The sequence below is a fragment of the Achroia grisella genome, unplaced genomic scaffold, assembly GCF_030625045.1.
Source record: "Achroia grisella isolate CSIRO2021 unplaced genomic scaffold, CSIRO_AGI_Agris_v1 utg702, whole genome shotgun sequence".
Taxonomy (NCBI): Eukaryota; Metazoa; Arthropoda; class Insecta; order Lepidoptera; family Pyralidae; genus Achroia; species Achroia grisella.
Genome location: NW_026712999.1, coordinates 1,825,686 through 1,847,427, shown reverse-complemented (window position 1 = coordinate 1,847,427; position 21,742 = coordinate 1,825,686). Strand labels below are relative to the sequence as shown.

The 21,742-nt window shown below is 31.3% G+C and overlaps 1 protein-coding gene across 1 annotated transcript in view; it reads left to right on the top strand.

Annotated features, from left to right (window-relative positions):
• LOC131850160 (uncharacterized) overlaps positions 1-21,742 on the top strand; it is a 109,139-nt gene that overhangs the window by 35,134 nt on the left and 52,263 nt on the right. Inside the window, exon 2 of the mRNA XM_059200334.1 lies at positions 4,584-5,017. Within this exon, the coding sequence (XP_059056317.1) occupies positions 4,957-5,017 (61 nt within the window). The 5' untranslated portion in view covers positions 4,584-4,956. The remainder of the gene's footprint in view (positions 1-4,583; positions 5,018-21,742) is intronic.

The following is a 21,742-nucleotide window of genomic DNA, read 5'->3' as shown; positions in this document are numbered from 1 at the left end:
ATATTGTAATGAGCGAAAACTGTGATGGTTACAGAGTATGCTGTAAATTTTGACAGCATCGGTGGTCTAGTGGTTTAGCATACCTTACTTTCGATAGTCGCGGGTTCGATTCCTCGCACAGCACAAACATTTGTATTCATGAGTGTTTGTGTCGGTCTGGATGTTTTCTTTGTGTACGATGTTCTTCTCATCTCGAAATAATTTTGAACTGACGGTAGATTTGATATATCATAAGAGTCTGTATTAGACCTATATGAATAAAGATATTTTGAATCTGAATTTATGGAGTTAAAACGATAATTAATTGTCGTACAAAAAGCATTTTTTATCAAAGTAGACTTTGCACGAAGTTGTCTGTGTGGATACCGCTGTCTCACCTATGTCAACCGTTAAGCAATTTTAGTCAAATATAATTTTGATTACAACTCACCTTAATGTGAGTAAAAGTATGAAAGCATGTGCCTCGTTCTCAGAAATAAACATGATGACATGATGTCTGCGGTGTACATACGTGCTATTCCAGTTATAAATTAAAAATGGACGCTTGTTTTAATTTCAGTATAGCAATAAACTAGTGTGAAATGTGAAAGAAGAAATCTTTTAATTGCGAGTACATTCCTGTCACTTGACACTATTCTGAAAGGTTGGAAATAATACTACAACTACATATGAAATACTACAGGCTAACAGTACAACAACCTACGACATATCTTCATAATGAGTAATAGTAATAAAAAAAATATGACTATTCAAAAGTGTTGATATTAAGTTTTTTTTTATATGAATGAAATAATCTTCATTAAAAATATATTTCTATACCTATTTCATAACTAGGAATATTTTATAATTAAATATATTAGTTTCATGCACAAAATTAACGAAATCTTATAAAATATACGATTTTATTCCGTTGTATTAATTAATTTTTTTCTAAAGAACATCGATGAAAAGAAACCTTAATTACATTTCCGCAATTATGAATTTAATACTGCCGTCTCTTCGTCTGGTTTTCAAACAAAAATTATAATAACTACGTCTATTTATAAATAAACTAGGAATATAAATAAATAAATAAAAAACTGTACACAGAATATTAGAGTGTCACATGCATACTATATATTCATATTTTTCTAATAAGTAAACTATTGATTAATTAAAAGACTCATTATATAATTAAATGGTATTATTTGGTGAATTAAAAAATGTGATAAATAAAGTCCCCTAAAATATATATTTTCGCATTTTTTATAGCTAGCTTATACTTCGCACGCATGTAATTCACGCATGGTTCTCTATTTTTTATGTATCTATGTACCCCAAAGCCCGCAATAGGCAACGTAGCTGTCTATATTAAAGATTTTTTAATTTATCCATTATAAACATAAAATCAAGTGTTTTCTTATTTTATAAATTTTTATATATATCTTTTTATTATATATATATATAATGTACTTTCAACAATACTCATCGAAATATCACGTAATTTTTATTCTACTTAAGAATTTCAAAAATTAGTTATTAGTAAAAGCTGTAATTAGGAGTAATTAGTAAAGTTAGTGCATCGTATTGAGCTTCCAAGAAAACAGCGATGACGATGTAATTGTACTTAACATTCTTTGATTTATCTTTAAAATAATTTCTAGCCTTACAGAAAGAAAGGATACAAATGCTCTGAGACTATTACTCTATGTAGTAGGACAATGAATATTACAGAGACAAGATTATAGTGTCTACAATATGTTAGCAGTGGGAAAAACAAACGATTTTTATGTGATAATATGGAGAGACCCGCATGCATAGAAACGAAATGTCTAATCCCAACAGTATACTGGTACTTTAGATGCTATCATGTAAATAGACGCGATAATATTTAAATATTATAAAAGTTCCGGAAAAGAAAGCATCAATATCATTATTTTTATATTTTGGTTACCTTACTGGTTACTATTTTACATTCTACAAAGGTTAAACAGAATTACGCTTTATCTATGTGTATGCAAGATTAAGTACTGTATATAAATATATCCATTTAATGTATTTCATGGTCATACTAATATTAATAGGAGGGCTTTTAATGATTTTGAAATTGGGGATGAAAGTTTATGAAGATGTAACAATTAGTTTTTTAATAAACCCGTCTTTACAGGTTTAAGAGCTATAGGTCGCCTTATTTAAATTATCAATCAAGTAGCTACCTCCGGGCGCAGGTTAAAACTTTTAATAAAAATCTTTATGTCTGCAACTGACTCAATTTGTTTGGAGGGCAACTTTGTAACGAGTTCTCGGGATGGAGCCAAGGTTTCCGAATGTTTCAAACAAAATCAAGAGACACCTGCTTAAATACAAAACAGGCTTTTTACCTCTGATGTTGGGAAATTAACATTGCATCAAACTTTTTAAATCTCGCCCCGGGATAATATTTGCGTCAACTTGGAGGGTAATATTTACATATTATCTACTGAAAAACTCGTGGATAGGGATGATCAATATTAGAAAAACATCGATGTCGATATCGATCCATATGTGTTGATGTATGATCATTATTGAATGACAAATATTTATGGCAAATACATCGACGTTGCTCCTTGACCTATCAATGACTCAGCGTTCTTGTTTCTATGTCGCTTCCTCGGTTAAACTTATTTTTAGTCCACGAATATTTTATTTGTGACGTCCCATTTTTCGGTTATTGATTTGTTTCTTAATGTCATCGATGTATCAATGTTATCAAAAAGTAAATCGATGTCAAAACATCGATATTCGACTAAACAACTATGAATATCGGTCATCCCTACATGTGGGTCCCTCATAAGATATACGCTCCGGTTTTGATGTATAGTGCCTGAATAATTCCACCGGACGCCACATGAGTGTGACGCCTATATTTATGACCTACTTTTATTACAAGTACCTATTATGTCGGTAAAAATGTACAGTCAGCTAGTGAAAATGTGTCATGAAAGTCAGCAGTAACATGGAAGTAATGTCCTGAAAACAGTTTGCTATAGCTACAACCTGCTTTTAACACATCATGAGTTCGAATTTTAAATCTCTGCTTAATGTGGTTTTTATTTATGACGAACTAATTGGTGATAAAACAAACAAAATTAATCCTGGCGAAACCGGTGGGGTCATCGCGTACTACGTAGCATTTAAATAGGTGTAAAATATGGGATAATATGTCAAGTGTTCATTGTTGTCATCTGTGTAAAGGTTAAAAACTATCGTTTAACTAAACTGGCCTAATTAATTTAGACCTGCTGTTTCCCGCTAGTTTACCAGTACGCCTAATTTCTCATGAGCCTTTTCCAAAATCCTTTCTTACCATAGGCTTACATTATAAAATAAATCTATTTTCTAAACTATTAAGTTTAGGCCGAGCGTTGATAGTCTGTCAGGACAAACAATTTCATGAAAAGAATTTATTGTAGCGCTCCTTACATTCTTTTGACATTTTTTTTTTAATTACGGTTTAATGCCACGGTACAACGGCCTACCAGTTTTAATAATTAAAATAAAATGATTAATAATATCTATGAAAATGGTTTTTGATATTTTCAATGTAGAAGATGTATTAGAAACATGCACACAACTCACTTCATTCCGTTCGCCGGCTGCTCCTATAATGCCCTTTTTGTATGAGTCACTGTTCATAGGCCGCCATCTTGTGCCCCACTACTATCGAAAAACCGGAAGTGATAACAGAACAAGAATATAATTTAATATTGGACATTAACCTAAATAATATTTCTGTTAATACTGAAAATAATCCTATCGTCTAATGTATGAGTATAATGCACAATCAATCATTCTAGAATGATTGATCAAGGTTACAAACAATTTGGAGCATTGAGCTCTATGTGTTATATTACATAACATACGAACATTACACATATGAAAGTTAGTAAACATGTTCTATCGTTTTCTTATTTTTTTGTCAGGGTACTTACTCTAATCTAAGGTCTTGTTGATGTGATTTCATGCCGAAATACAAATCTTATCAAATAAATCATAACATCTTTATTTATGTCAGTATAATACGTGCATACATGTGCATACATTATAATTGAAATCTATCATCAGTTAAGAATGTAGTTTGAGCCTAGAACAGACAAGAAACTCTGGTGTTAATGATTTTGTCGGCATTAAATGTTAGATTTTTTATTCATGAATATATCTGTTCGCATACGCCCATAAGTATATCTATAATATATGTGGTTTTAAAAATTAAAGATGTCAGTGGTTAAGTGTTCAGTGTATATATATATATATCCATTGTCTTAAACTGAGATTACATGGCACTTTTTTAATAACAGAGTTATTGCGCGTATTATTTTTATGCCAATATATACTCATTGCTCCTAATATTACAGAGTATAAGTAATTGTAAAATATAATTTAATTAAATTATATTTTACAATTATAAAACAAAATTTACAAACATAAACTATACAAATTACTCTTACTGCACTTTACATATGCTTATCTTATTTGGAGCCTAACCAAAATTTCGCACAGCCACATCCGGTACGCAAATCGTATGCAAATACAGCCATTGATTAAATTACGGCACTTTGTTTCAGGAAATTTGGAGCATCGGAAGAGGCAGCAGCAGGAAACAGACAATTTGGGAATCTACACAAATTGATCAATAGAGCAGTGTTAGAAGTGTCAAATAATTTAACAAAGGCTGGATTCAATTAAGGACATACTTCTAATGACATTACGCCTTTAATTGAATCTGAAATAAAAGATCATGGAATTGAAGTTCAAAATAAATTAACTGACAATAAATATAATTTGTAGAAACAATGATAACAATGTTATTAATGAATAAAAGAATTTTTATGATAAATTGTAATAATAAAAGACAAAGTAAAAAGTGAAAGTGTAAATAAATAAAATGTATGATGTGCTAGAAATAAAGTGGCTATTCAAGAAGAAGGATCAAGCGAAATGATCACTATGACACCGATATCCAGTGCTGTCGTCACTTCCTGCGCATTGATATTCATTGGTAAGTCTCATTAAAAATATTAAATTGAATACAATATAGGTATGTATGATGTATACATATAACATATGATGTCGTAGAATCGCGTCGGTTAGAGAAACGAAAAGTCACCCAATTATTATTATTCAAGTCAAAATATTTTGTTATTTATATGCCGTATACTGCATATTTGATAAAAGTTCAAATGAATTATATTATTCATAAGACTAGTAATTAATTATATTGTAATTATAAAAAGAAATATTTCAGATATTAGAATTTTAGATATTGATGGATTTTATAAGTTTCTTTCAGATTTGTTTGAGTGTTACATGCTAACATAGAGCTGTATGTTTCTTGCGATATAAAAAAAGGTTTTACATGTCGTTTTCAAAAAGGCAGGCGTATAGTAAATAATACTGTCTAGCTAATAATAATTTCAATTGAAGTTACTTTATCTATAGGCACAAAATTAGTATTCGTGACAGGTAATAAAATTTTCCAATAATAAATAAAGCCACGGATATAAGATATTTATTTATTTAATATTAGCCTGGGCCCCGAGTCCTTATCTGAATACTATTACGGCTAAAACACATAATATCTCATTATCGTTAAAAGGTATTCGTTTATACTCCCCTTGTTTATGTATTTTCTTTCCACATTCTTTTATGAAAAAGTCCCACGGGCACATTTAAATGAAGATGATATCGTACCTAAAGTATTCCAGTCCCTTTTTATCTTCAAATTCCAATAAATTCCATAAGAAAAATTCGATGTTTGATTAATAATAATGAGCGGCTTAATTACTTTCTTTATTACTTTGGAATTATAAAAAAGTTCACGAAATATTTTCCGGGTGGATTTGTTCCAGAGCTTCATTCATTGTCTGTTTTGTATTTATCTGCTTATATTTAAGGCTATAATTAGGATACACTTTACAAATAATTTTAACGAATCGTGTTACATCTTTCCCAATTAGTGTATAAAGTTTCTCTTTATGAATTTCATTTTCTTCAAAGAGAACGACTATGTTTCCTTATTCAAGTATTCTGTTTGGCCGGAACTCGTTACTATGGAACCGTAATCCGGGACAAATTCAATCTTACACAACAATATTGTGTATACGTCAATAAATACATTGCAATATACTTTCCTTTTGTATTTATGTAACCAAGCTTTTTAGTTAATAAGGACAGTTTTTATGCGAGATCGTAAACATTATGTTTATATTGTTCCATTCCAAAAAAAGAAGATGATGTGGACTCTTTCTTTTCTTTATTGTTACTTAGATAATAAAGCACTTAATCTTCCACAAGGGTCCAACTACGTTGTTTGCGTAATAAATTTCAAACGTGGATCTGTGTAAAGTATTGTCTTAATCTACCTGCTTAATGTGATTATGTGTTTGCGTTGGGTTTTATCGGTCTGTTTTTCAAGACAAAATAAACAGAGGCGCTTAATTCGATTAATATTTAAATTGAAGAAGGGTACTAAGCAGAATCGGGTGAATTACTGTGGGTCCCTTCTACATTAACCTCTGTTAAAACATGGTTTCAGCGAAAATGGACGGTACTTATTTGATTTTAATTCTTTTTGTACCAGCTCTGGTGTTGATTTCTTTTATTACTATGTCTAATGGAGGACTATTGCGTGTAGTAATTATAATAAAAAATATTATATAGTTTTGTGAGTTGATGAATGTTCAAGAAGAATGTGTATAACCTCGTAAAAAGAAACATAACAATATCACCACTATAGTTTCGACGTTCCATTTTCTAAAGCGACAGAAGAAGACTAATATTTGCTATGTTAATATATACAAAATTCGACATGTTAAATTATGACTACCAGGGCAAAGCCAGTTGAACCACTAGTCAGACATAAAGAAAATGTAGTGTGTAATATTTTGTGTGTAAATATAGTGTGTGTGTTTGTGTATGTGTGTGTGTGTATTAGTGCATAATCGAACATAAGTTTTAAAAGTAATATACACAGTTCTTTTAATACGTATTTCATCATTTCCCATTTAAACATGTTGATGTTTAAGTGGAAAATATTGACATATGTTCCTTCTTATTCTTCAGCATGTTGGTATGCTAAAAAATATAGCATGCCCATAAAGATTTTATCATCTAACTTCTACAAATTTTATCGCGATGTTTTCCTTAATGGACTCATAATGCCTCGGATAATCTGATTACGCAAAGGCATTGTTAACTTAATATAAAATGACCTATGAAAAAGATTTTAGTGGAGATAACTTCTAAGTGACAGCTGTTGCGCACACCATGTTATGTAAATAGTTTTTAGGGTTAAATAACAATAATAATCTTAGGACAATTCACACAGCGCCATCTAGAACCAAGTTAAGCTAGCTAAAGCTTGTGTTAGTGGTTAGATAACTGATACATACACATAGATATTTTTCGTAAATACATACGTAAATTAATTAGAAGACAACCGGACGGATACAAACAATCATACTCATGAATACAAATGTTTGTGCCGTTACCGTTGCCATTGCCCGCGACCATCGGAAGTAAGGCTAGGTGTGCTGGAACACTGAGGCCATCAAATATAAATATATACTATGAATTATTATGAAATAGTGTAGTATAAAAGTAGAAGTGAAAAGGCAAAGTAGTATAGAATCTATATAAACGATGTGCAGTCGCTCGCTGATTCGCCCCTTCAATCGATCTCCTGTCCCATTCAAATGAGCATCGAAATTACGACGGCCTAAGTCGATGTTCGAACCCTAGTCCTATAAGATTAAAGTCGTATTCATCAGGTAGGTGTTGACCTTCACCCGCTCCTTCAGACTCCATAAGTCTTCTTTTCTTGACATATCATTTAGCTCGAAAAAAATAACTGAAAGTGTATGAAATACAATGAGAATGTGCAGACGAAGTGGCGTGTAACAGCTGTAGTTGTTTATACATAATTTAGCATACTTATTATTATAGTTATACATGTTACTTTTATTTCTTTACCAGAGTTTTTTCTATATAAATTTGTATCTAACTTAGTACTAAATTATTTCCTCCGCCTAATAATAAAGTAGTAAGTTTGACTTTTTGTTTGAAATTTGTTTCGATACCAATAATTTAACATAAATGGAAATCTACCTACTAGATATTTAGTTTACCTTATTTATTAGAAATAATTTTATCGTATAATTTCTATTTATATTATAGAACTTCTTAAATGCCTTACTTTTATACCATTGTTTGTAGACTAACATACTCCATGTTTTCTTCTTTCATAGGTATGTATATAAATTAGTCGTCATATATAAGTTTACTCTACGCTGAAGTTCATTACTTCGATCATCCTTACCCTTAATATTTTCTGTATCTAATAATATTACAAAGAAGAAAGATTTGATTGTTTGTTCACAAGGTTACAGCATGGGGTTTTTCAAGAAGGATATATGAGGGTTTCTTAGGAGTCGGCAACGCGCACGTGATACCCCTGGCTTCTCAGGCGTCCATAGACTACGGTAACCATTTACCATCAGACGGACCGCATCCTTGTTTGCAACCATCATAGAATAAAAAGAAAACTTGTAATAATAATTTGACTTTTAGTCAAACTTAATATTATAATTTTAATTACATATATACATAATTTTATTTGCAGTTTTTTAACCTCAAATAATCACCTATCTACGAATAAAAATAGATTATAAATGAATCGACAATAGATTCTAGAATAGCACTGTCATAACACAAACACAAAATATGACTGGCATTGTGTTGACCGCGTGAAATTACAGACCTGTTCATTTCGTGTTGCCTGTCTTATTTAGAAACGTATCTGAAATGACTACATTAATATATCAAATCTGAATGTATGCTACAGCTCTCATGACTGACAAACTTATTAAAAAATCGTTTATTTTTATTCAATGGACAAAAATGCTTCCCCATCTGATGTAACCGTCACCCACATAGATGAACAGCACTACGGACATCATGTTATCATGTGATGCCCGTGATACCACGATGCATTACCATTCCGGAGAACTAAGTCATGTCTTTGTATCCTGTAATTTCACTGCTTAATCTCACTTTACAATCGAAACACATATTGCAATGCACATTGTATGGCGGCGAAAATAGGTAAGACTATGCCCAGGTGTGACGTCTTTGTATTATAGTACAGTAATTCGAAAAAAAAAATTTACCTAATTGTATAGTAAGCGTATGGTAATTGTTATATAAGTATGCAATATTGTGACGGGACAAAGAGACCCGTACTCTACGGGTGGGATGTTAATGGATTGTTACGATCATAATAATCTCTTTAACGTAGTTAGAAGGCATAAATTAAATATTATTGTTATTTATAAATTATAAAGTTGTTTTTTAAAAACCAAAAAATATGTTAGCTTGGAAAAAATTATGTTTGTTACTCTGCTATGAAAAAAACTATTGGGCGTATTTAAATAAAATTTAGTACCCTATTGTATACATATTGTAGATTAATATTTAAAGGATTGTTTAGTCAAAATCATGGGGTTTGATTGAACTGACATGACTGAAATGACTGATTTATCACAACAAAAACCGGTAGAAGTTTACCTCTACCGGTTTGTGTGCATTAACTACCTACGTAAAAATATTCTTTATTGAAAAAGTTATATAGAAAACATAACAACGTGTATATGGGTATCATAGATCATACGCATATGTATCGAATGTCATAAGTAAGTGTATCCCATGTCACAGCAATCTGTCTCATAATATATCACAAACATGTGTACATTAGCATAACGGGTACTTTTAAAATTACTTGCAACACGGATAGCATCATAAATTAAAAAGTTCACCAAACTATATAGCGGTGTGTATATATATATTATGCTTTTACGCGTGTTCTTTGACGTGAAAACGGCTTTATGGCTTCGTTTTCATCAATAAATCTTTTCGTTGGTTGTATGTCATTTGTCAATCTTTATTTACAGTTATAAAGCTTTCGACGTTTTTATAGGCAGCGATCCCTAGCGTTGCCTAACAAATCATGAACTGTATAGAGAAAGTGGATACGAGGGAACGTGCCTCTTATTTTGTAGAAAAAGGAAAGTTCTTTATTTACGTGACATCTGTATTATTTGCGCGGGTCTACGTTTCTCGCAGGTTGAGATCGTTTTTTTGTTATTTTTTCGCTTATTTTCCGCGTTCCCTCAGCCCTTTGATATTAACGCCTAAGGTCGCCCATTCCACGAGGAATTATACGGTTAAGGATGGCAAATGGACGGATAATTTACCAGAGGTAAAAAGTATTTAGTCTCTCAATCCATAATCCTACTTATTTCAGTCGTCGAACTTGCTTTGAAAGCTGTATTTCGGTTATAGTATACATATTAGATAGTGAAATTATAGGATAATAGGCATCATTTTAATGCTCTGGAATGGCAATGCACATGTGGTATCACGGGTGTCACATGATAACGAGATTTATATAGAGGAGGGTAACCGCTTACCATGAAGTGGGATATCGCCTTGTTAGCCCTTCCAAATACATAAAATAATTAATAACACAATACTTTTTAGATGCTGGAATATTATGTCAACTGACCGTTTTCCTAAATTAAAAATTAAAAATTATTCAGTCTGTTATTCAAGTCAAGGAAAATATAACAACTTGTATATCTTAATGGACTTAAATAGATATGTGAACTAACATAAGGGATTTGTACACGACAAGCAGTTGCTGTCAGTTTTTTAACAGATTAACGACTGTATTAACTGTTATTATAAATTCAAAATTTTCTTACTATTTTTTCATGAATCGTAAGAAGTTGCATTATTTAGGGAAGTTTATCAAAATAATAAATATATATATACATATGACTTACTACCAACCTTCATAGCTATATGAAATTATCGCCTTAAATGAAATTAAGAGTACCTACATTTTTAATTTTGCTATGATGTAAATAAATTAACAATCATAATAATCATAAATATAATTGAATCATACAGATTCGAAGTTAAAGTGCGAAGTGATGTCAAGCGTGATCAAGAAATAACCGGAAACAAAAGTAGACACGAAAATAACAAAGAACTTTATGAACTATGGAATTGGAATCAGTTTTAAATCTAAGTACCGACAGCGGAACTATAAAAAGTAAAGTGTATTTTCTATTACCAAGTTTTTATCGCCGAGAAAAATAGGCGATACGACATCAATACCCCTTGGGTCTCTCAAGCCAATCCAATAACAATAAAAACGGCAATAAACGTGTATTATTTATTGGGGAGCGACTTCCTACTCAACTTGAAGGTATAATAGCGACGGTGTCACCGCTATCACAGGAAATAAATACGTAGCTGAAACTTTCGGTATGTTTGATTTACAAAGGATATCAGATATCAGACTAACTTATACCATCGACTTTGTCTAAATGGCCATGATTTTAGCTATCAGCTAAAATAAACAATAGCCATAAAAGATCTACATACGGTAGTAAGATTAGGGACAATAATACAAAGTGATAAGGAGCGCCTAGGATCGCTTCCTGAATCACCTTGTATGTAGTGAATTTCATAGTGTGCCCATCGACCTATTTTGTCCCCGCCATTGTCACTACTTCCTTATATTAATTTATTATACTTATTTTTAATACTAAATGACGATCATTTAATGGATACATTATAAAAATACTTAATATGTTTCCAATTTTCTTTCGTATAAAAACTTTTTTTTTAATATTGTATTAAAAAATATATACATATTATAATATTTACACCCGCGCGAGGCCGGGACGCAACGCCAGTATTTAATAATGGTGTTTACTCTACGTTTAAATTATATCATATTCAGATCCTTCCCTTCATTATGATTACAATCTCAGTCTCATTTCCTGACAAACATTACACTGTTTGCCCTCAATCCATAGACAAAAGCATATTTTGTTTTTCATTTTAAAAATTCACGTTATCCGTGAAATGCTGCTTTTTGAAACATAAAATTTTGTATTTATTAGATATGTTTCAAAAAGCAGCATTTGTTTATTTGTAGTAATAATTACAAAAAATATATATTGCTTTTAAAAGGAAGAAAGAATATATAGGTTCTCTACTGTTAAAGTATCGGTTATTTAGTTTAGTAATTTATAAGTCAATGCCAAAAAAAAAATACGTCTTTAAAATAATTAAATGTAGCAAGTAACAGTAACTATATATATTATTTTTATTTTAAATGCAATCGTTGTTAATTTAAATATATGTTATGTAAATTTATTTCTCAATATTTTTTTAATTTTACATCTATATTTCTTATTATATAATATACATATAATAATTTAATCTTATTAATATAATTCATAATGTATTTAATTATTGTGCACTTTGTAATTAATCATTCGGAATTTGAAAATAATTTAATTATTTTGATAATTGACATCGTCATCACACGTCACTTCTTCTTTTAACTACTTTTAATAGATATTTGTTTTCTTTGTCTCGAAACTGATCGTTTATCAAACGATATATATGATAATATCACATCAGAAATATTTTATTTTTGATAATTGATAGTTTATGCGGCCAATACTAGAGTTCAAAATTGAACGCTTTTCGTAGATATATATTTCTTTGTCTCGAAACTGATCGTTCGATACAATATCAATACTTTGGTATTACGGCGCTGGGTTAATAGAATTTGGTGGTTATTACCAATACGGATTTTACGACGTCAATCGTAATCGTAAATTAGAACCACAGTATTAATAATAGGGTACTTTGTGGTCGCCACTGGTATTGCCACTTTACTGTTATATATTAGGTAGGTTATTTTATAGGTTCTTGAACAATATTTTGTATTACAAGTACATAATGTATGCTATAATGATGCTACCTTTTACCAGCGCACTCGCCATCGACAGGGAATTTATCCCCGCACGCTAGAACCTAAGTGGACTCGGACAGTGCAGTTTCAGAGGAGGTTTCTCCCGCGTACACATAGATTGTGGAATAAACTACATGGCGAGGTTTTCTTACGAGACGACAGCAAAGTTTTTCAAGGAGGAGAATTTTTTTTAAGGTTTCTTAAGGATCGGCAACACACACATAACACCTCTGGTATTTCAGGCGTCTATAGGCTATGGTGACCATTTACTATCAAATGAGCCGTATCCTTGTTTTACCACCATTTAAATATATATATAACTCACCTCACATAGTATTTCAGGCGTCTATAGATGTTAAGACGTAGGCATCCGCTAAGAAAGACCATTTTCCATCAAATGGGCCGTATCCTTTGTTTTACTTTGCATGCATAATGCTACTATGACGTAGGCATAGAAGTATAAATAAAATATTACCCCTATTATCGCGAGTGAAGAGTTTGTATAAAAAAAAAGCTGAAGAGTTTGTCTAAACACCCCTATCTCAGGAATGACTAGTCAGATTTATAAAAACCCTTTTTTAATTTAATTTAATCTAATTCTCAAGGAACGTGATAGACTATTAAATACACGACCCTTAGGAGTTGAACAAAGGAAAGGATATTTAGTTATTATGGAAATGAGGAAATGTAACTAAGAATAATTTGTATAAAATAAACATTTAATATAAATAACAAAATGAAGCAAGAACAAAAAAAATATAAAAGTACCGCTGGAGGTCAATTTTTAGGTCCTATTGGCATACAATGTCTTGGTAACGCGATAGGAACATCAGAGGCGAGAAAATTAGCTGCACCTTCTTGCTAAATCACTTGCCTACACGGTACATTAGAATCGCATTGTTGATATTTTCATTACCGAAGAGTTACAGGTATAAATTGACATATAAAGTTTTTTAGTGTTTTGACCATGTTTAAACTCATAACCATTCAGTCAGTCTATATTGGAGTAGTATACCACAGGGCCAGAACTCTCTTTAAAAAAGTAACGTGTATGGTGTGTAGATTGTTAAACACTGTACTATTCTCTGAATTTTGATAATAAATTGTATTGACATATATAGAATTTCGACTAAATTCTGTGTGTCTGTCTTCATTTTATAAATTTGTACACAATCCGAGAGATTTAGCGAAGTCGCCAAAATCAATCTGCTACATAAGTGGTGGCTGTAGCCAAAACAAAGTGGTTTTGGAGGTACGCCAGAAAATACTCCATATGAAATCCCTAGATCAATTAGTTTTTGCGGACTCGGGTCCCGGTTTTCACGAAATTGAAGTAGTAAATTTTTATTTACGAAGAAGCGTGTATGTCTAATGCAATCCTGATGTTTCTGTATTCCATATACGACTGTATTACTATTGGAAAGAAGACTCATATTTGGATGGTATAGAGAACACTTTTCTAATCAAATTAAAAAAGGTAAGCTTACTTTAATGTTCGAGAGAAAACCTGAACGAAGCTTTCGTTATTTATGAAATTATGAACTTTAACAAGTTTTCCTATGTGGGAGGGGAGAGGAAGGCTGAGAATAAAGCAAACCTCAGTCACAATATTAATTATTCCTCAAAAATCACTGATCAGATAAATTTGTATGTGAACACACTTGAAGCAACTACAAAAAGAACTAGTTTAAAAAAAGAAAGAATCAACGAAATCAGTATAAGTAGATAATAGTTATGAGGACATGATAGACATAAAAAATAAATGTAGAACTAGCCCTTTTGAAATTAGTTGAAAATCGTGTGGTCACATGATTGAAGCTATATTAAAACTGGCTGTTACCTGCGACTGCTCAAAGGTGACAAACACAATGGAAATGCTTTCACATTCAATGCTGATGCAAATAAAAAAATATATTATTTTCAAGTATTTTTAGTACTTATTGGTGTGCATTCGTAGATTCTGGCTGTATATGGGCGCCCGACCTGTGTGCGATATCTTTTTGTGAAATTATATTTTCTTTAGAATATGTATTTGTTTATCTATTCTATAAGTAAACTTAATAAAATGTTACAAGAATTCATGTATTAAAATACTCATATAAATGGATAGGTACCGTCACAAGAAATCCTAAATTTATATTTCTACATATTGCTTATTAATGAATTTTATTTACTTCGTTACTTCTAACATATTTTAGAAATCCAATTAAAATTTGTTTATAATACTTACTATTTATACTGAAACTGTAATAATGATTAAATTCACATATTAGACTAAAATTAATAGCGTCTCTGTAAGTTCAGTCACCGGAAAATGTTGATTGAACTGAAATTCATTTCTGCTCGTCTATTCGAAACCAACGATACCCGACTGGCATTTATCTAAATTTCACTAAAAGGCCAATACGCATAAAAAGCAAATAAACAGTCCTGAACCTATTACCGCTTCAGTATTCCGTCGATAAATTGAATTCCATTCAATTTGAACGCTATGTCTCCTCTTTACCCTGTCTTCAGACAAATTACCTCATTAATTCGGCGGCACGGGCTGGCAGTTTGTCCTTGCAAAAATGATGCTACAAGATACTACCGTACCTTTTTAACACAAATTGTTTTTCTGATTATACTCCTTAAAGGTGTTTCAGACCTGTTTTATGTTTAGCACGCGATGCTTCTGCAACTGGCGTCTTGTTTCGGTCATTTGCGGCTAATGCGAGTGAACTAAGTTGCGTTTTACCTCAGATGAAAGGCAGGTGTTTTGTGACAATATCATTTTATTTTATAATGCATATGTACCACGTAATATCACCATCACATAGTCCAACGCATGAGATGTACTACTGGCATCACTATACGTTATATGCGTAGTACCTACTATTCATGTATAGAGGTGACGGTTATCACTTATCATGAGATGGGCCCACAGCTTCTTTGTCATTATAATGTAAGAATAACATCTTAGTCCTCCGAAAGGGAAATTACTGTCAGCTTATTTGTCCATTGTTATATTCATGTAAATAGGTGACATCCTAAAGAAATTTGCAAGTGTTACAAAGACATAACATCTTATCTTCTCTTAGTCCTCCAGAATAGCAAAACCGCCTTATTGTAATTATGGAGGTGTTCATATTAATTGTCTTTTCTTTACTGTATATTACAAGTAAAGTATATTCTATCTATGAATCAATTAATACTACAGGGGTAATGATTTTTAATTGATAGTAATTTAAAGTACTGAATTATTATTTCCGTTGCTATCAGAATCTGTTCTAAATCTTCCTAAAAAAAGATTTAAATGTCGTATATGACACTTCCTTTTTAAAAAAGCTTATTATTAAATTGAAGAGTTTGTAAACGATAATAATGTGTTTCTTGAAAAAACTTAACTGATAATATTATCTAATTGTACTAGGAATGAGTGCGTAGCAGTTTCTATGTTGATTATCACCTGCCTTTTAATTGTTACTGTGAAATATAACATACATATATTGCAATACACAAGTATCTTGCTCATTCTTCTTGTGATGAGAATTGATCTGCGTTCCGAATGAGTGGTATAATAAAAAATATGACTATTCGAAAGTGCTTGTATTGAGTTTATTTAAATAAAAACTATTTCTATTTCTATTAAATAGTTTTTATTAAAAATATAAAAAATAAATTTAATATACTCAAGGGAAATATGATAGTTCGAAGCGCCTCAAAAGCTTAACTACGTTGGTTGAAAAAAGGTACGCTTTAAAAAGACTAGATGCTTGTTATTTAAGGAATCTTTTATTCCACAGCGCCTGAGGCCGGCTCGGACGGCGTCTTAAATAAAAATTGCATTCATCTCAATAGAAATATTATTATTCAGCATTTCCTGTGAGAAAATATTTTTTTATTCGTTTGTCTGTGGAGTGGTGGTCGCTATTCCTCATCTTTAGAATAGTTTTAATAAATGACATTTCGTATTATTAAAGCCTGATTCTTCTACTTCTTATTGAAGATGGATATTTTTTTAAATCTATGCATTTTTTTATGTCCAACGAGCCTTGATGGCCACGGAAATACACGGTATTCACATATGTATACAAATCGGAATATTTGGATTCCTTCATTATCGTATTTATTCAATGCTAAGATTATATTATATTTTATATACATTTATTTTATATGCAGATTACTTTGCTCTCAATGAAACATGCAAAATTGTTCACAAATGTTGCTTAAGATGTCCAAGTTAAAAAGAATCTGTAATAAACAATATGTTAATTTGTTCCATGTTCCAAAAATCAGTCCATGATAGTCAAACAGCATTTTTGTGTTATAGAATACAAAATATGAAGTCCTTTGTTCGTTGGAACTTATACCTATTTACCTCGGATACATTGCAGGGGCTTTGCACAGCCCAAGAGCACCGCGGAGCTCACTTTGAGAATTGCACAACTAGAGAATGCTCTTAGCGATTTCATAGTACATTTACACTAAACAAAATTTTAAAAGGACCAGGAAAAGTAAAGGTGATATCTTGGTTTAAATTCTTTTTACGAAATGAGATACTCTCTATATACCTAGAACCAACTGTAACTGTTACGTATTGCTTCTTTTTTTAATATTATATTTTCATGATATATATAAATAAAGCATTACTATTTATATTAGTATTACAGAATACAAAATCAAGCCCTTATTGATTTAAATTTTGAAAGTTTTTTTATGTAACTATAATGTTAAAAAAAGCTGACGCCCCTTCTGATGGTAAGTGGCAACCGTTGCTTATCTATACTAGTATTGTAAAGAGGTAAAGTTTGTGAGTTTATGAGATTATAGGGGGTAGAATACTAACGCGACCTCGCGACTCCGTCAATGGCTCTCGTAAGTATATTGTGTAGTTTTTAGTGGGTAAACATCCAGCCTTTGTGCACAGCAGTGGACGTTTTTGGAATTACTACATTGATTTTGTATTTGTATTTATTATATATTTTCAATTCCATATCGTAACCATCAAGCGGGAAACATCTTATAAATCAAGCTACTAGGGCGCTTAGAGACGTAAACATAGTAGACGCCCACGTAAATATAGTGCCTATAGTAGCAGTTTTTATAACGACATCAACAATTGGTAATCTGACTACTTACACGGTCTGCTGGTCATCGTGACGGTTTAGATTTATTGAAACGAGATCTTGGGTAATAAAGAAAAATATTTTTAATATAGTCTCGGTCCGTCGTAATTGTCCTATCAGTCTGTCTTGTTTATCTAAATATATATAACTCAAAGGTGATTGACTGACATAGTGATCTATCAACGCACAGCCCAAACCACTGGACGCATCGGGCTGAAATTTGGCATGCAGGTAGATGTTATGATGTAGCATTCGCTAAGAAAGGATTTTGATTAATTCTACCCCCAAGGGGATAAATAGGGGTTAAAAGTTTGTATGAAACTTTGTCAATTTTAAACCGATCGGGCTGAGACTTTGCATTCATAAATCTACTACGACGTAGGTATCCCCTAAGAAAGGATTTTGATAAATTCCACCCCTAAGGAGATAAATTAACGCGAGCGAAGCCGCAGGCACAAGCTAATTGTCTTATAAGAGGACAGCAAGTCTGTCAACGAAGCCGCAACACTACTCTATCTAGAATTACGGCAATGAAGACAATTTTATTAGGTTATTCTACATAATTACATATTATTAAAGTAAAAGAACAATGTACCTTCGGCTTTAGACGTGCGGTAAAAGTTATAAGTTTCAAAATATAGCAATAAACGTTAGATGTATTCTAAAACAAAATGTTATAGCGAAATTAGCCTACATGTAATCAAATGCTTTGAAGGGCTTTAATTAAAGTTGTTAGATACGATTTTGGCGGAAAGATAAGCATGAAAGTTAGTTCATTATTTGTTTTGAGTTTATATTAGTGAGTGTACATGTTACAGTGGGTACATTAAAATGTAGTTCCATGTAACGAGTAGAAAAGTGCCTAAGGCAATGCCCATCTAATATATCAGAGCAAACTTCTATACGTAGGGAATTTTAAGCTGTAATCTTGGGAAACTAACATGTTTTTTTTTATGTATCAAATTGAGAAAGCTATTTTAGGGTTGTTTTATTTTATATCTATGATCTCAGTGGCATGGCAGATTAACATCGTCACATTGTAATAGTTAGATATACTCTATGATTTTAAATATTTGGACGCACACCACGAAAAAAAAATTAAGTTAAAGTTAATTATGTATAACCATGAAATAAGTTTAAAAAAGTAGTAGGTTGTATTTAAATTAAGTTATCAAGATATTATTAATTTAAAGTAGCATAATTTTTGGTAATAAATATTTTGTTCCATATAGTTTCGAAGCAAATACTTCATTTATTAAGAAAAGATAGTTATAAAGTCGACAGATAATAAACAAATAAATCTTTAACCTAAATCATACTACTACAGAAAGAAAAGTGACAGAAAAGGACTCAAGGAGAGGTCCATTCGCAAACAATGAAATCGCTATGTCGCAAAATGTTGTACTTAAAAAAGAATGGGGTCTGACCTCACTTGAGAAAATGGGAAGGGATTATACTATAGATCGGGCTTGTCGACGCATGGTGGAAGTTGGGACGTACCGTAAAAAAGCTATTTCCTTTGTTTTGTACTAAGAAGTAATTCGTGTAATGTGATATATAAACCGATTTTAGAAAGGAGAGGTATTTGAATGTCGCTACAATTTTTAAGATAAGAGGATCTTTGTTAAATTAAGAATTAAATTTGTATGTTGATACTTTTTTAATTTTAGCGGTATCGAATTGTTTTTATATATAACTGTAGATTATTTACACTATCTAGTACTTCCAAACTTGCAGAGTTTGTATACTATATGCATTATACAATTTGTATTATAGACATAAAGAAAACCTACTTTTTATTGGTGTTGTATATATATTTTATGCAGATCAAACAAGGTAGAGTGTTAAACCGACCACTGATTACCACTGATTCTGTTTATATTACACTGTATCTGTGTATGAAAAATTATTGTAAATTGTATGTCATAAATATGCTGAATTTATGAATCACATAAAATATTTCGAAAAAGATGTTAATGATTCATAATTTAGACGTGCAAAAGAGTTATCCTGATGGATACGGCCAATATGAATATAAATTTAAATACCCTCTTTTTATAATTTTAATTAATTATTGCTTTTATTTTCTCTTCCGCAAAGTTCGGGGTCGGCTTACTACGTTCCCTTCCGCTACCTTTCCTCAATTTGAATCCGAATTATTCGTATTTTGATATAAAATACAACAAATTGAAGAACGATGGTTTATTTATTTTATTTGATCGTTTCATTAATTCTCCGAATTATATACACAAACATTCAGTGTGTCGTTTAAAAATGCGTAATATTTTATTTATGTGTGTTATATTTTATTTACTTTATATTAAATGTTGAGTATGTTATTTGAATAAACAACATTTTCAGCATTCTAGTGACAAAATATTTTAAGTAATAATATAAAAATACTTTTAATTTAAATGTAATCTTAGACTCGTTATAGGTACGTTATAACACAATATTATTTCCTTAAACGGTACTACTACGTTTTGCTACAAGTGAAATAAATTGAAGTTGAACAAATCTTCAAATATATAACACTTCGCTAGAGCTTTGTGTAAATTTACTTAGAAATTAAATCAGCTGTCACTTGTTCCTATAGAAACGAGGTAACTAGTAATATTAGAAGGAGAATATTGGAAAAGTTTTACTGGGTTTCTTTGTGATTTAATCTATCTGCGATGTAAATAATAATAAGTTCTTTAACAATTCCGAAAATGCTATCTGCTCTTATTAATAAAAATGCTGAATTAAATGTCATATCTGTTAAACTTTGTGGACAGTTTTTTTTGGAAGAAAGTGAGAAAGCGAGCTAGTTAAAATGAAAATAAGTAGTTATCGTGGAAATGAATATTTAAAGGAGGCAAGGTAAATATTTATATATAATTAATAAATATTTACTTTTATGATGTAAATATTATTGTAATTTTATTCTTCATAAATAATTTAAGATACTCACCGATGTAGCGCTAATAAAATCTACTTTACGTGAAAGTCCTTTTTACGTGCATCACAGAGATTCAATTAATATAGAATGTAAATCTACGTACATATCACATAGGCATTTCTCAGTTATCGTTAGGCATTAAAATGCAAACGTACCTAATGGGTGTTCTCACCAGTATACCAGACTACAAGAGACGGTTTTTATTTAATTCTTTTACTATTTAAATTTTTATCAAGGCAAAATAATTCCATGAATACTGTAACTTCGTTCCAGTCGTTACAAGCTTGGATCACAATACTGCAGTATCTCTTATTATTTTGTTACTAAATCAACTTAATATATAATCAATATTGAGGTAATCTTTGTACAAAGAGGTCTGTGAACTATCCTCTCACGTGCCGTCAAGTAAATGGCTTTGTAAGCTGCGGTTTGTGGGTGAGATATGGTAGTGAAATTGCTGGATTCAAAATCATTGTACCTTAATTCTGAAGAATAACAATGCTTGAGATCACAGGCAATACAATATCATTTTGCAATACAATAGTCACATATCATAAGTTAGTCCATCAATTTGTTTACTATTCTAGTTATTTCTTTTGCTTGACCTTAGATTCTTAGACCTCTGATTTATTTGAGGTCGACCCATCTGGTCAATGTTCGCCAGTACGGTATGTCCTGGGTCGTCTAGGGTGATAGTTCGACATTTTTAAGACTTTAATAATAATAAACATCCATGTAAGGCGATGTCTGCCGCGTCTTCTGGGCTGGGTACTCATGTGAAGTACCTTTCTTGTCATGCTGAATTATGGTTGTCGCATGACGTGACCACAACACCTTCAA